Raw genomic sequence first — 16046 nt, forward strand, 5'->3', positions numbered from 1 at the left:
CAGAGTGTTTCCAGAACTTGAAACATGACCTCCAAGGGCAGGCAAGGTAATTCAGATACTTGGAGTCCTATACCACATACAATGTACGGCATGCCACGGCTTACGGCAGTACTCACAAAACTCTACCTGCTCCTCCAAACATGTGGCTTAACTTGGTTGTCCCCGTCACATCAGACAGGGAAGTATTTATCCAGACAGCAGTCCAAGAACCAGACCACTGAACAATTTCAATGTGACTTCTGGAACTCTTCCCTCCAGCACTCCCTTCTGTCCCCAGTGGCTCTCAAAGCACAAACAGGGCCTCATGTTTCACATCGCACATACGGCAACTTGCCCAGCCTGCACCCCCCTCCCTCTCTCGCTGCTCACCGGCATTCAGATCTGAATTTTGACTGGGAGCACTGGCAATTGCACATGTAAGGACAGCAGTGGCACTGGGGAAGCACTCTGCTGAGCTCAGAGGAGCCCGACAGCCTCTCACGAGCCCACAAACACACTCCTCTGCAGCCAGAGGCAGGAAGGTCCCGCAGCAAGCCCAGTGTTAAAGCATGACCAGGAATCATTATTTTCCCTGTTCCAGCCCTAACTACACTCCAATTGAGCTTCCCGTGCATGTTTGCCAGGAGACTTCCTTAAAGAAAGGGAGAAAGAAGGGTGGGGACAGTTGTTCATCTTTTTGAACATTAAATAGAAAACATTCCCCATCTAACAGCGACAGAGAGAAGCGCTGCTACATTCGCTTCTCTTACCCAAACAGCTGAGAGCCCCAGCATGGATCCACATGCATTTTCCCTTGATACTGGGTGACCTGACCCGCCTGGAGAGCAACAAGTCTGTGGAATTTTGTGCACCCTGAAAAATATTAATTAGGGCACCCGACTTGGTGTGGGAACAGCACAGCTGTAAAAACCCAGTAGGAAAACCCTGGCCCAAATCCTGATGTTCCCTCTGCAGGGCTCCGAGCTGGGGGTCCTTGGCAGTGTGGGACAGGAGAGTGCTGGGGCTCCTTCCCCCGGGCAGCTATCACTGGTGTGCCACGGGGACTTGGCGGTGGCCCTGTGGTGGAGACTGAAGTTCCACAGCTCCCCAGCCACTGGGGAGGAGCTGCACAGATTTCCATGCTGCTGGCTGCTGCCATGGCTGCTCAGTGCCCCCCCATAGAGCCCAGGGCTGCGTACGCCCATCCTCCCCTGCATCTAATAGAGGCTGCACATCAGAGGCTGTGGTAGGTGGGGAGATAAGGGGGAGAAGCTTTAAACATGGCCAGGTCAGCGCAACAGGAGGTAAGCAAGTACAGAGGCAGCAAGAACTACTGAAAGTTTTTGATATAGTCCCAGGTGGACTCCCCAACGCCTGTAAATGTTTCAAAGGGGGATCCCCTTTCTGTGGGCATGGAAATGTTTCAAAGGAGCCCCAATCAGTGCAATGTTTCAAAGATCTCTGCTTTCGAAAAATTCCACCCCTAACCCCCCTGCCGGCTGAAAACATTTCTAAACAGATCCCTTCCTGGCTAACCGCAGCTGAGGAGGTCTGTTCTGCTGCTTACAGCCCTCCTACAGGCCCCAGTGTAAAATGAAACAAAACATCTACCATTTACCTCCTCTGGGGATGTATCCAGCCTGCTCCTTCCCCAGAGACCCTGCGCAGGACCCAGTGTGCCTCTGTGTTTGTGTACAGGATATGAAGGGCTAGAGTGCAGGAGGGTAATTTTTCAAAGCGGTCTGTGGGAGTAGCACTGGAAATTCCCTGCATACTGTTTTGAAAAAAATAAACCCCCTACCCCTATGAATTATGAGCAGGGCCTCAGACTCCAGACTGAGGAGCTGAGAGCTTGAAGAGGGAGGCACAGCCAACCTAACTATATGCACTTTTTAAGACTATGATATCAGAAATAATTGAATTCTTTAATCATATTACGGACACTGACACTTAAGAGGTGTCACTGCTACAGAGCAGGGATTCCTTTGTTGATAGTCACTTGAGCAGAATAAAACTGTAAACAAGTGCTTAGGATATCTCAACTATTGGTTTTGTGTTTCTCAAAGTATGAGAAGAAAGTGCTGCTGAGAGGTCCTGGATTATCAAAGCCATGGGGTTTTTTACCTAAAAATTACACGTCAAGGCTAACTTCATTGTCTTGGCTCACTTCAAATTCAAAAGAGAGATAAAAATCTCTCCCTGGAAATGCTTATCCTACTCAAATTCTTATCTTAGATTGGTATCAATCATTCATTTTCCCCAGACAGCATTTCAATGACTATATTAAACCAGATACCTTAATTTTAGACAGATACAAGTTCGTTGAGTCCAACCCTAGGCTCCTGAGGAGTCACAGTCTGAGGACAAGCTCCCCCCTGTTCCCCAAACACCCATATGTTCACCCTGGGATCTCAGTGCACACACCCACACACACATCCCCCGCACAAACAAATCCTCACCTGTAGGTCTTAAATTGACAATTATGACGTTAACAACTCCCGTGACACAGACCTGGGCTGCAGAAACAGCTATATTAGCTTCTTTCTGCCCATCTGACTAGACTCAGCATAACACAGAGAAAGGAAACTCTTGCACCCCTTATTTTATAAGTGACAAACCAGCCTGAGCAGTAAGGACGCACATGTCCATCTCTCCTATGGCCTGACTAAGGGATCAAGGCTCTCAGGCTTAGAACAAAGGGCACAGAGGCAAGCCCAAGAGGCAATCCATCACTCTCCTTATTATTACTGACTCAGCACTATGCAAATTAACACCAAAAATCTGCACAGTATTTATTGCTGCAGAATCTGTGACATCTAGTCTCTTCTTTCGCCTTCAGTACTCCTCAGTAAAGCACAAATACCAACAACAGACTTGCTGGCAAAACCTTTTTGGAAGCAGTCACATGTCCTGAAGGAGAGGGGGCCCAACTCCCTTGTGAACTGAGATGCTCAGAGTGCGAGGAAGCTTGGCTCTATGTGTCTACACTTCACTCGTTCCCAAACTGCACCATAAAATGAAGTGATGACTTGAACTTAATGAAGGCTCTTAGTCTGTATCTCAGCAAAGCAACACAAGATATGACACCACAATGGAATGTTCATGCATTTTCTTACCACGTCCTGGTATTTACCATGTTCTAGGTGTACGGAACTGACTCCATATACATCTTTGTACTTATACAGAGTTCTTCCTAATATGTATAATAACTTATGTACAGCTTCAAGGAAACAACAGGTAGAGTTTTCACAAACCGCAGCTCTGCACCTTTCTCAGCCTCCTATGCCTTCTATCACTGTGGATTTCCAATAGCACTAATAGTGAACCTTATAATGTCATATATATACACCGTGTATTATTCCAGGCAGCACTAATTTGGGGATATACATAAATAAACTTCACACATCAGTTACTGGAAAATGAAGAAATTGCATCTTTCCAAAAGGAAAGATAATTCCCCTCTCAAATGAAGCAGAACCTTAACTCAGCACTTGATGACCTTTGTATTTATTAGCTACTGGATCACAAATTAAGTTGAAACAAGTGCTAAGCTTGCCTAAGGACTTCTTTCTTTCAGGCTTCTTGAAAAAAAAATCTAGGGGGGAGCTACATGAAATCACTATGGTCCAATTAACAAGGATCTCAGTCTTCAAGCTTGCAAACAAGAGATTACATTAACACCTGCTACAAAAGCAAACATTTTTAGATATCTTCATCTTAACCTGTTTGACATTGACTTGAGGTTCCTGCCTGGCTCTTGGATGAGAATTATTGTGACTGACATGTATATTTTCCATTTGGGGGTGGGGGTGCAAAGACTGTGTCAGTTTGTATTTCTCTCTCTCTGATATTTATGCATAATTCACTTCAAAGCTAATAGGAGTTACATACATGCACTGGCATGAGGATGGTTTCGTAAATGTAAAATTGTTGAAGGAAAACCATTATGCTTGTGGGAGGTAAATGCTGCATGTGAACATATGAGATGCACAGAGTACGCTGTAGGGTCCTTGAAGAATCTCATCCAACATATACCCACAGTGGCCTGTGTAAGTAACTCCTTTGTGGTCTATGCATCAAGGTAAGCTGACCTCTTGGGCCAACACATATATTTATAACATCTGTATAGACAGCAAAAACATTTCTTTGAGTTCATCAGAAAAGTAATCATACAGCTGCAGCAGAAATACAACCCATCAGATGACAACACTTTACTACAAACTCTTGTGACAGGACTGTAGTAGAAGGCAGCAAGCACTGATTTTTAAAACACTTGTATGTCTGAAAAGTTGAACTTTCTGAAGTCCAGAATTGCTGGGAAAAGAAGAAAAAACCTCACTGAAATAACTCTGTAAGTGTTTTGTTTTGACAATGTTCCTCAGGAATTCACCACACTTAGCTGGGAAAATGCTAGCAGTTAAATCTATTCAATGTCATGACATCCAAAATTGAAACATAATTGCTCCTAAGTGGTTGACAACCAGCAAGTACTTTTTACATGGATAGAGAGAAATTTATGCTATCAAATGGAAGATACTGTCAAAAGTTTGATTTTAATATAAATGAAAATGCTACATGAGGACTCAAAAGGATAAGGAAAAAAGCTCAGCAGTAACACTTTTATAACCACATATTTAAAAAGCTTTGAAGTGAAGAATCATTACATCAAAATCATTTTCCTTGAAAGATAAAAAAAAATAAATTACAACATGAATATTAACAAGTTATTAGAATAATGATTTTCAAAGAGTAGCAAAAAACAAGCAGCCAATGAGTGGCCTAGTTTAAAGAATGTCTTACCAATCATATGGTTAGCGACATGGATTTGTATCTCTCTCTCATTCTCAAAGGTCATCTGGCACTTGATGCATTGATAGGTCTTTTTCTGTTTAATAACCAAAAAGAGATTAGAGAGAACTGCACTGTAGCATAAGGCAAGTGTGATCATGAATATAGCATGTTATGTGCTTCAACTTTCCGCCACTGAGGCCTTTTCTGCTCACGTATCCCTAACAAGACACCAAGTTGGGTCGGGCTCTTCTGGGACCATAAATACAATCTCTAATTAACAGCCTACTTGAGGAGAAATTTTATTTTCAAGTTTAAAAATTTCAAATGATAGTACATGAAAATCTGATTGTGTACTTGAGCCGTAAACAGATTGCTCATGTGATTTAACCCATTGCAGTAAAAATTCCTACACAGTGAAATAAAAGACATTGGAAGGTAATTCTGTTTTCAGCATAAGATTAACTTTCTCAAAGAAAATCAATCTTTAGTTAAAATCAAAAGACAGTAGGCAATACACCTATAGTTACTTGGGGAAGTGAAGGACAAAAGGAAAAAAACACATTTTCTAATGGTCTCCCATCAGAAATCTTGGAAAAACTGCATTACCACAAAGAATTGTTTCCTAGTGCAATCTATTGTGTATTTTCTCCATCTCAAAGTCATACCAGGGAAGCTTAGCTGCAGAAGTGAGGAGATAGTGTGAAGAGGCAATTACATGAACCATTTATTCAAATAGGGAAAATGGGGTTTGCACTCAGATTGACAGTGGTGTGTATACTTGTGCAACATGACAGGAAAAAATCCACAAAATCATTTGTAGAAATTAAAATGTATGTTGACAAGTCAGACATTCAAGTTAGGAAAAAAAAATAAAACATGGTTGCTAAGCTTTTGTACACTTGCAAAACCTCTTATTTCCCAAAGCAGGAGCACGGCGCTTTGGTCTAATGTGTGTGCTCATTTACTGCATGGGTATATGCTATCTAAATAGACATCCTTTGATGTGCATTTTAGAAAAATTGGTCCTTTTGTGCTTACTTCTTCCTACAGAATAACTCCTACTGCAATACTTGCCACTAGGCATGAGCATGCGGTCTGTATCCTTACGGCTGGAGTGGATGGCAGCAGAATGTATGTGAAATCGCCGCACACTGGCCACAAGCTCAGTTAGCCAAGGAATGGCTGAGAACCCCAAGCCATTAGCACTGAGAAACCCAATTCAGTTAAAAACACCCTCTTAACTTATTTGAAGCAAAACATTTTGCAGGTATTTTTTGTGCACTTTTAGATACACATTATTTTTTCTTACAGCCTCCGCCCCACACCTAGGTATAGAATCCCATTTTTAGGACAGCAGTAATAAGTCAGAAGTTTTGAGTTAAACAGAGGAGTTGCTGTCACCCCCTCTGCGCATGGGATCCAATTTCCTCGAGCACCTGCTGAGGAAAGAACAAATTAGGTGCTGCCAAGAGCTTCTTAACTACTTCCCATGTCATCAATGGCAACAAGTTAGCCTGCTGGAGGTTAATGAACATGCTGTAATACCATAATAACAAATGCACCAGTCTATGGATGCTATGCGTATTCCATGAATTCTGTACGCAGTATGTGTTAGCACATAGGCAGGGTTCTCTAGGCTAAAACAACAATGGGTGATTAACATGATAATAGGAAGAAGGCTTTACTCCATTGGCCGAAACCTGACACAGCCAACCATAGAAAAGGAAATAGTCTGGAATGGCTAGTTATCCCTAGGCAGCTCAAGAAAGTATCCTCCTGGAGTCCATTCAGAAAGCAAGGCTGTTAATGGAAAAGCAGCTGGATTTCTGCAGCACTCTTTCTTGGGAACCTATTCCAGCAGACGAGCACAGCACACATACGGACACATGTTCTCTCAAACACACTGGCATAGGCATGCTGAGGGCTCCTAACTTTAAAACCAAAACAAAACACAAAAAATCTTGGAAGAGAAAAATGGTGTTGGGCAGTGAATGATTCATGTGGTCACATTTAAAACTTGAAACCTTCCTCTTCTTTGAAACTTCATATCTAAGTTCTGTGTCTTGTTCAACAATTATCTCTGTTATGAGGGTTCCCTAAGTCATTAGCTAGAAAGGACAATATCTCAGCTCAAATCTATTTCAAACCTTTAGAGTTACATTAAACACAGACAAATGATTCATTTTTTAAATCGATTTTGGTTCTCCTGAAAGCTACTTAGTAGCAGATCTAGAGACAGGATGTCTTTGTTTAGCCACAGACTCAGTGAGAACTTCTCTACACCATTTCACAAACTCATAAAACACTCTGCTTGGCGTGACCACCCCTCAGAGAAGACACAGATTTCAGACTTCCTCTGAGTATTATCTTTAGCCTCAGCTAAGATATGTTCATGCAAAAGAGCTGTTCAACAGAGATGACAGCTCCTGTGACAGGGTACCCCACTAGATATAGAGTGGTATTAATAAACGGCCCCATACAGGCCACGAAATAACTATAGCTAGATTAGCACCCAAATGGATATGCAAGAGATAGAAGAGCTGATTTTTTGGCTCATTAATCATTCTTTTTAAAAGAATATCACAAAATATGATTCCATTCTCAGTAAATGGGGAGCACTAGTTTTAATACAAGGTTGTGTGATTTGTGGTACCGAATATGATCATCATGGCTTCATGGCTTCATGAACATTAACAATGGGTCAGTTATCTGTTTTTAAAGTTCTGTCTTAGGCCAGTTATCCGTTTTTAAAGTTCTGTCTTCACAAGTGGTGACAACAAATGCGCCCAGCCTCTGAGAAGCTAAAAGAGTCTAGGCAATGGCATCTAGGTGACATAGGAGACCAGATGAGCAGGCCTTCAGCAGAGACCTCAGTCCCCATTAAGTCAAGATATTTAATTCTAATCTTGGCACAAAATAGTAGTAATAACAACAGAGGGTTCTGGTTTCTTTTCTGAAATAACTGTTGTTCCCATGGGTTTTCCAGACTGTCCTCCTTTAAATCTGGAAATGGTTTCCTGTTCTACAAAGAAAATATTCCTCCATTCAAGTGAATTTACAAGGGAAGAGGAGGGCTATGGGGGAGAACAAAGACAAGGAATTGAGTCCAATAAATGTGCAGGAGAAAAGGAACTGAGTAAAGGAGCACAATAGGGTTCATTCTTCCAACTTGCTATGTCACCTCCTTTGCTTCTTCAGTCCAAATAACGCAGGTGGGCTAAAAATAGTAACACTATTCAAGATAGAAATTTAATTGAAGTCTAAGCATTTGCTATTGTCAATGTTAAACAAGCATTGTTCATGATAACTGGTATAAAATAAGGACAAATCTGTGTAAGAGAAACAGCAGCCTGAAGTGTGACTGCTTCCAGTATTACAAGGGGCAATGAGAAATCTCAGTAGTAAACAACTAGTCATGTTTCTCAAGATGTGCACATTCCTCTAGAAGACATGTTAAAAGGAATCAATGAAATGTATTCAAAACTGAAGCTCTTACAGAAGTATGTTCAGAAAGCACTACCTCTGATGCGATCGTAATAAGAGTTAAAAAAGGTCTTGAGCTGTACATGTGTCAGATACAGGAATGGCACCTCCACTTGTGATGCTCATCTAAAAAAACCCTTTTAGTCCTATCCAAACAGAATAGCTCACGTAAAACTATAAGAATCAAACACAAATTGATGTTAGAGCCATCTTTTACTACTAAGGTGTATTTTATTTATTCGTCTTAGTGATGTTCCTTGTGGAATATCACTGACTTGACTTAAAATCTCCTAATAACAAATCTTCCAATACAGATGTTGCCATGTACACAAGGCAAAAACTTTGTCCGCCTGGAAATCTCTCATTGACCATCATGATTAGATGTCCAAGAGACAATTGTTATATCCATGTGCACATATAGGCAAACTTAAATCCATATAGTAAAAAGGAATTGTTCTTTTTCTCCTGCTCTATTTTTTTTTCTTCTCAAGTATTTTCATTTTTTATTCATCAAGAGCTAATATTTATTTTCTTCCTTTCTTTCACTTTGGGGTTATATCTTCAGTTAAGGTTTTTCCTGAAATTCCTTTAGGCTTCCACACTCACCTCTTCAATTCAAGAAGTATAACTGCTGGTGGAGCAATTTCCGACATTGAAATAAGTTATGGATTTTGTATGTCATCATCATCTTTCCATTTGCTTTGATTTCATTCTGCTTATTCTTATTTACTCTGAAACTTATACCCACTACTTAAATCTCCCTGTATTTTCTTTCTGACTGTACATTGTTCTAATCTTCAACTGCTCTTCTGTTTAAGAAAGAAAAATCAATAAGGTGTTTAAAAAAGAAATGTGAAAGTGCTCAAGAATTGGAGAGAAGCAGCTCTTCTCTGGACATCAGCAAATTACTCTACATGCATTGAGCATTTAAGATCGTTCCAGTGAAAGGGTATTTTACCCGTGCGCAGCATGCTAACAAGATGACAAGAGAGAGAATGTTCAACTTGCTCAGCTTTGCTGTGAAGCCAATGAAGTTAAGTAAATGCTGTTCTTGAAATACAGAGTTTTATCACCATTTGAAAGACAGCATAATTCTTTGCAAAACACTCTGCTAGGCAGACACAAAGGGCACTCACTGCCTCGAGAAACCTGAGTGAAACACCAATAGTTTCCATGTGAACTGGTATCAGAATTCAGGTCTTGTACCTATAATGAAGGGTAAGATAATGAATTATTCCTAATAACAATGTGTCTATTCCTGGGATGCATACCATAAAGGTCTCCGATATTAGCATATGTGCAGGCCATAGACACCTGTTGAAGGTACCATTTGCCATCATCGCAAATGCTGATTTTTCATTATCTTCTACAAAGGAACCAAGACCTTTCTTCACAGGATGAAATTCAAAGCATTTACCTTATTGAAGAACTTAAAACTGTCCCCTGAGAGAACAAGTATGGAAGCTGTCACTGAAAGAAAGAGTTAAAGCCAGAAATAAGAGCAGAAAATGGCAATGTATTCTGCTTCTGATAGTTGATAACAAAGAAAAGGTAATACTTTAGACTACAGGCACAGCCCTATATATTAAGAATTAGTCCTACCTAAGAAAAAAAAAAGAGGTGCTTTAAAGAATTTAGAAGGAAATAAAGGCCTGAGGAGGAGGAAGGAGAATGACCTAGCCAGAGTCCCAGACGAACTCTCAAAAGGTATCACACCAGGGAGGGATATTTCCATTCCTCATCCTTCTGCAGAATTAAGCGTGTGTGCCTGGAAGCTTAGTCACACATTCACCGCACCCAGAGGGAACAATATCCAGTTGTTTTACTAAAAAAAAAAGAAAAAAAAATAAGCTTTCTGTGGGATTATCTCAGAAGCTTGGAACGGGGCATTGAGGCCAGCGGGTGCTGGGCAGGCAGTGCCGTGCTCTGAGCCGGCCACGCACAGCCCAGCTCAGCCGGCCATGCCGCCCCACGCGCCCCGGCACTCAGCCGGAGCTAACAAGTCCTGCTGGGGACACAGCCTGCGCCAGCTATTGGAGGCATCTCAATCTGCATCCTCAGGACATACTTCAGGTCTTCTCTTACTTGCTGAGCCTCTGGTGTTCTAGCTGAATGGTATTTTCAGGTTCTTCTAATGCAGTAAGGTGTGTTTGTGGGTGCTTTAATTAGCAGATTGACATAAACAGGCATCTACGGCTGGAATTATTCATTAGGAGTTGGGTGCCTAATTTCCTTAGATACTTTTGAAAATCTCACCCCATCATGTTTAATTAAAAATGTCAGATGATATCAATACTCAGATGTGTCTGCTGTTGGTCTCCCGAGAAGATTTCCAAAATCTACTTCTCATTCCATCTGTTCCTGACAGAGGAAGGACTGATTTGGCCCATTCTTGAACCAAAATGTCAACAAATAATTTTAAAAGACTATAAACTGCAAATGATATTAATCTCCTGAGTAGGCTTCTGAAACCTTGGATCTGCATATTCCCAGGTTATCTTGTAAGCTAAGAAATGGGAAAGCAGGCTACCTGCAAACATTAAAGGAGAGCACACTTATATGTAACCTGCATTAGACAACAATTCCCAGATTTTCTAAGAAAACTACTTATCTTACTGGAGGGCCACGAAGCAGATAATTTTAAAATAATGTTTAAATTCATACACACAGACACGCACGCACAAGCACACGTATGCACACTGAGAGCCAAGTAGCCTCAGAACATTCAATCTGACAGACATCCGTAAGGACAAGCTCTTCAGCACAGTAATTTGTTTTAAGTGAGAATTTGGGGGGTAGGCTGGATTTCACTACATTTTTCCTCAAAAGTTCCATTCTCAAAAGAACCTCCTGCCTGTGTTTAGTTCCCTGGTAAGAAATACTCTAATTTCTCAAGTATGACAGATCAGATTATTTTTGGTTTGGGTACTCAGCATCTCCTTTTTTCATGGAAATGTCCCAGCTTTTCCAGATAAGCCAGTTCAACAGCATCAGAATTCATGGACAAACTCAATCCCCACCACTCAAGTGCCTCAGCTCTCTGCTGGTAAATCTAGGGCAGTTTTATGATAAAAAATCTGATGCACTGCCACTAGGAAACAAGGACCCTGTGAGACTGAGCAACATCTAATTTTTCTATGTGCAGTACTCTAGCTTTCCACCTGTTCTGTTTGAGTTTTTAGTAGCACAAGTGATTTTATAAAGTGACAGTTGGAAAAAAATAACATTAGATCAGTTCTCGATCACATTGAAGGTCTACCTTATATCCCTCAGACATTTTAAAGGTCAGTTGTACTTACTCTGGGAACAGGGGACGTCTGGGTACCTTTCCTTTGGCCACTAGTCTCAGGCGTCAGGTCTCGGTGGTCTACCTGAATGTGGCTCTCTAGGTCTTCAGCACTTTCAAATTTGACACTACACTCTGGACACCTCAGACTGCCACACGGTCTCTCATTCACCTCCTGTGGAGTCAAGCCCGAAGACTGTCCATTGGTGCTCCTGGTCATGCATCCAGCACACAGCCCATAGGGAAGGCCGTTCACATCCAACTTTACCAAGTCCTGCTTATTCCGGAACTCCTTCAAGCACAACGCACACTTGTAGAGTTTTTGCAAGGCCTGGCCATTGGGCGATGAGGTTGCAGAGTTTCCTGCCAATTTCTGCATATGAAACGTCCCATGAATTTTCAGCTCAAGGGTGGAGGTGACCGTCTGCATGCAGACAACACAGCGAAACCCGGTGAGAGAGTTTCTGAGATCTGGATGCATCTGGCAGTGCTCGATAAATTCCTCCTCGCTCTGCAGCGGCATTTTGCAGATCCGACATGTCCCTGTATCCAAACTCTTGCTGTGAGTGACTTTGTGCTCCGTCAGGGTCAGGAGTGATGGGAAACGTTCCCCACAGATGGGGCACATGTAGTGCTTAGCTGGGCCTCGATGGGTCTGCATGTGCTCTCTCAGGCCATTTTCTGAGAAAAAGGTCCTTGAGCAGATATTACACTTGTGGCTACCTTTGATGAATTCTGCTTTCTTCCTAGAACAGTCATCCTCCCCAGGCCTGATGTTATGATCTCTCAAACGATGGTTTTGCAAGAGGACCTCCATAGTGTAGGCAGCCCCACAAATGTCACAGCCATACATGGGCTCAGAAGCATCTACATCATCCTCACTGGCTTCATGACTGTTTGACGTATCTGGATTCTTCATTAACATGTTCTGGATATCTGCCCCTTCTGTCTTCTTATTCGTTGGGGTCATGCCGTTTGCTGTACCATTTTCAGCGCTAGCATCAAAAACACAATGTTTTTCCCGCAAGTGCTTTTCAAGCAAGATGATGGCATGAAAAGCTTTGCTACAAAACTTGCAGTTGTATTTTTTGCTGTGGGTTGTGATGTGGCACTGCAGCTCTACCTCTGTGCTAAAGGTCTCACCACAGAAGATGCATTTGTGAGACTTTGATGGATTTCCCAAGTGACTATGCTTCACGTGGATCTGGAGATCCACCTCCTTCCTAAAATCCCAGTTACAGGCTGTGCAACGATACATCTTCTTTTCATTGCTATGCTTGACTGCCAGATGCACTTGGATAGATACCTTGGAATCAAAAACTTCTTGGCAAAGGGTGCAGTGATACAACACAAAAGTATGCATGTCCAACAAATGCTTCTGCAAATCATCCACCGAAGAAAACTGTTTGTCGCAGCTCTCACATACATAATGAGTTGAAGTTGTCATGTAATGTACGGTGAGATGTTGCAGAAGAGACTCCTGGGAATCAAAGTCTTCTTTACACTGAGGGCAAGACTGTTTCCTCAACAGCAACTCCAAATGCAACTTTAAATGGGTTTGAAAACTTTCAAAATTTGAGAACTTTAGATCACACTGATTACACGGGTATTCACCATTAGACACCGAGTTTACGCTAGCAGAAAGCCGTTGCCTTTTAGGGGAAGAGACTTCAACATCAGAAGAAACTGGACTCTGCTCTGCTTTTGACTTCTTATTGTGTGCCAGAGGAATGTTCTTGTGGTTTTCTTTAATATGCTTTGTAAGCTTCAGGATGGAGCCAAAAATGGGGGAGTTTGTGCAATAAGGGCATGAATAAACTTCCATAAAAGACTGTGTTGGCTGAATGACAGGGGAATCCAATTTTGAATTTCCTACATTGCAGTGAGTCTGCTGAATATGCTCAGTCAAGGTTGCTTCAGTCAGAAAGCCCATGGAGCACTGGTTACAGAAGAAAGCGTTGTTGCCATCTTGAGGGGTAGCATTTGGGCCACAGTGAGTAATACGGATGTGTTCTTGTAAGCTATTGATATCTGCAAACATCTCCGGGCAGTAGTTGCAGTGAAAGGCAGAAATGTTGCTAAACTGCATCATGGGATAGGCATGGTTTTTGTGCACCTTTCTCACGTGTTCATTCAAGTTGTACAGTGTAGGCATGGAATCAAGGCAGATCTGGCATGTGTGGCTTTGCTGAGGTTTGTCTGCATGAATGGTCTTCAGGTGGATCTCCAGAACAGCAAGGCTGTTGAAGTCGCGCTTTGAGCAGTACGGGCAGCTGTAAGTAACTTTAGACCAGTTCTGGCCTTCCTCTCTGTCCACAGACCTGATTTTCTTTTGTCCTCTCAAAGGCTTTAAGGTTGAATCTGGGGTGGAACCTCTTTCCACCGATGCACTGGAGTCAGGTGTTGCACTGCTCATGGACGCCACGCTCCCCAAGACTGGGTCAGGACTGATGCTGTGATTGCTGGAGTCAGGTTGTCTGTGGCTGTCCAAGTGGCAATAGACTTCCTCCACTGAAGAAAACTGCTCCGGGCACATAGGGCACTTGTGTTTTTTGTTGGCATGGGCTTGATGAATGTGTGAGAGCAGCGAGTTTTCGTCTGCAAATACTTCAGGGCAATGAATACACTGCAAATCTGCCTTCTCGGAAAGCTGTGGGTGGCGTGTCATTACGTGCTTCTCCAAATCTTCAGTCTGACTGAATGTCTCTTCACAGTAATCACACATAAAATCATCCTTCTTCACCTCTTTCTCAGTCTTTGCCATATGTTCCTTGTTCTTTTTATGAGCTTGCATGTGACTCTGCAATGAGCTGGTAGATGAAAACCCACGTTTACAAACAGTACACTTGAACGGTTTGCTGGAGCTGTGGGTTTTCAGGTGAATTTTGAGGTGGTCGCTGCGAGAGAATGCAGCCTCGCATTCATGGCAATGGTACTTTTTATCCCCTGTGTGAAGCTTTATGTGGCGATCCCTACTTCTCTTGTGCTTAAAAAGCCGACTACAGTAGGTGCATTTGAAAGGTAGTTTGTCACTGTGGATCTGCTCGTGCCTTTTAAGGTAGCTCAGGCGAATGAAGGACTTATCACAAAACTGACAGGGATACGGCAGGCCAGTCCCCCCTTCCTCCTCCCCGATGCCGAGATCACACCCATCTCCTATCATCTGAGTGGGTGATGCAACATCTTTGCTGGAGGGAGATGAAGCCACCCAGGAGAGTTGTGGGTCGTCATCACCATCTGTAATGGGAAAGCAGAAAGGAGATTAAAAACAATTCCCAGTGCATCTGTGAAATAAGGACAAAGCTCTCAACAACACTATGGGCTTCTGCTACTACAGCATTTTAAAAAAATCAACTAAAAAAAAATCTCTTGAATTTCAAAGGAGGTTTGAGAAAGAAATAAAATTATATTCGCACACATAATTCACAAATATGCCAACATACAGTATTAATAAAAGGCATTTTTCTTTAGCAGGTTTAACACCTGCTCACTGTACTGTAAAGCAATAAACAATGAATAAGGAAAGCAAAACACAATGTGCAATGAAGCAATACAAACATTTCGAAAAGCTACAGTGTTAAGTGATCACCTGTGACTTTGTGGGTCTTTTTAAATGCTACATCAAGATGATGTTAAGTAATGTCTCCATTAAACAAAATCCTTCAGTTCTGTCTCAAAACTGTAATAGAATGAAAAGTTGTTCAAAAGCAGTTGAACATCTAAGTGAAGTAAGAGCATCAGATTTGAGACAGCTCAAGAAAATCAGATAAGAGATCTGCACCATTACCACATTCATTTGTATGAAAGGTAATGTTGCCTGCTTGGTACAAAAAGAAAGAAATTTTGAAAGCCCAGAAAATCACCATTGGAGATCTCAAGACGTCACAAAAGAATCAACTTCAGGACAAACCAACAAAGGCCCAGCCTCTGTTTCAATAACTATTTCCTTTGCTCAATATGAGGCTTTGGAAAATATTTTATAATTTGATATTACCATAAAGAAACACAGCACCAAATCCAGCAGCAAAACAGTCATTTTAGGAAAAATACATAAAATGTTGGCAGCTTTCATAAACAGAATTGTTAACAAGAAACAGAAGAGAGTGAGTTCAAATATCCTAATTCCAATAAATGCGGAGATGTTGAGTGAAGCAAAAATGCCACTAGCCCGATACACAACTGAACCATGGAATGAAGCAAAAATAAAATTCATGTAAATGAGGGAAGGCGCTGACCGCATATACATTCGGAGATTCAAAAAGGGAACCAGTTCTCCAGATACATTGTCCTTATAAAACATTTAATGTTCCTACTTCAGCTCTTACTAAAACAAACCAATAAAAAAATCCCCAACTGTGCGTGTAGGCTGCCACACGCGCACTCCTTGTGCCTGCCAACTACAGAGTCACCAGGCAGAGAAGAGCACATACACGGCGGAGAAGCTCTCAAAGAAAGGCTCGGCTAATGAGGATATCACCACCGTAAGAGGCTAGCTCCTGTGGCACCG

The 16046-nt window shown here is 42.0% G+C and overlaps 1 protein-coding gene across 3 annotated transcripts in view; it reads right to left on the reverse strand.

The window, feature by feature from the left end:
- ZNF423 (zinc finger protein 423) overlaps window positions 1-16046 on the reverse strand; it is a 234835-nt gene that overhangs the window by 85592 nt on the left and 133197 nt on the right. For 2 of the 3 annotated variants that reach the window (XM_040615556.1, XM_040615555.1), the window contains 2 exons: window positions 11553-14776; window positions 4780-4864 (listed from right to left, as the gene is read on the reverse strand). In XM_040615556.1, coding sequence (XP_040471490.1) covers window positions 4780-4864; window positions 11553-14776 — 3309 coding nt within the window. The remainder of the gene's footprint in view (window positions 1-4779; window positions 4865-11552; window positions 14777-16046) is intronic. The other variant, XR_005831145.1, reaches the window with a different exon arrangement.

Source organism: Falco naumanni, chromosome 15, assembly GCF_017639655.2.
Source record: "Falco naumanni isolate bFalNau1 chromosome 15, bFalNau1.pat, whole genome shotgun sequence".
Taxonomy (NCBI): domain Eukaryota; kingdom Metazoa; phylum Chordata; class Aves; order Falconiformes; family Falconidae; genus Falco; species Falco naumanni.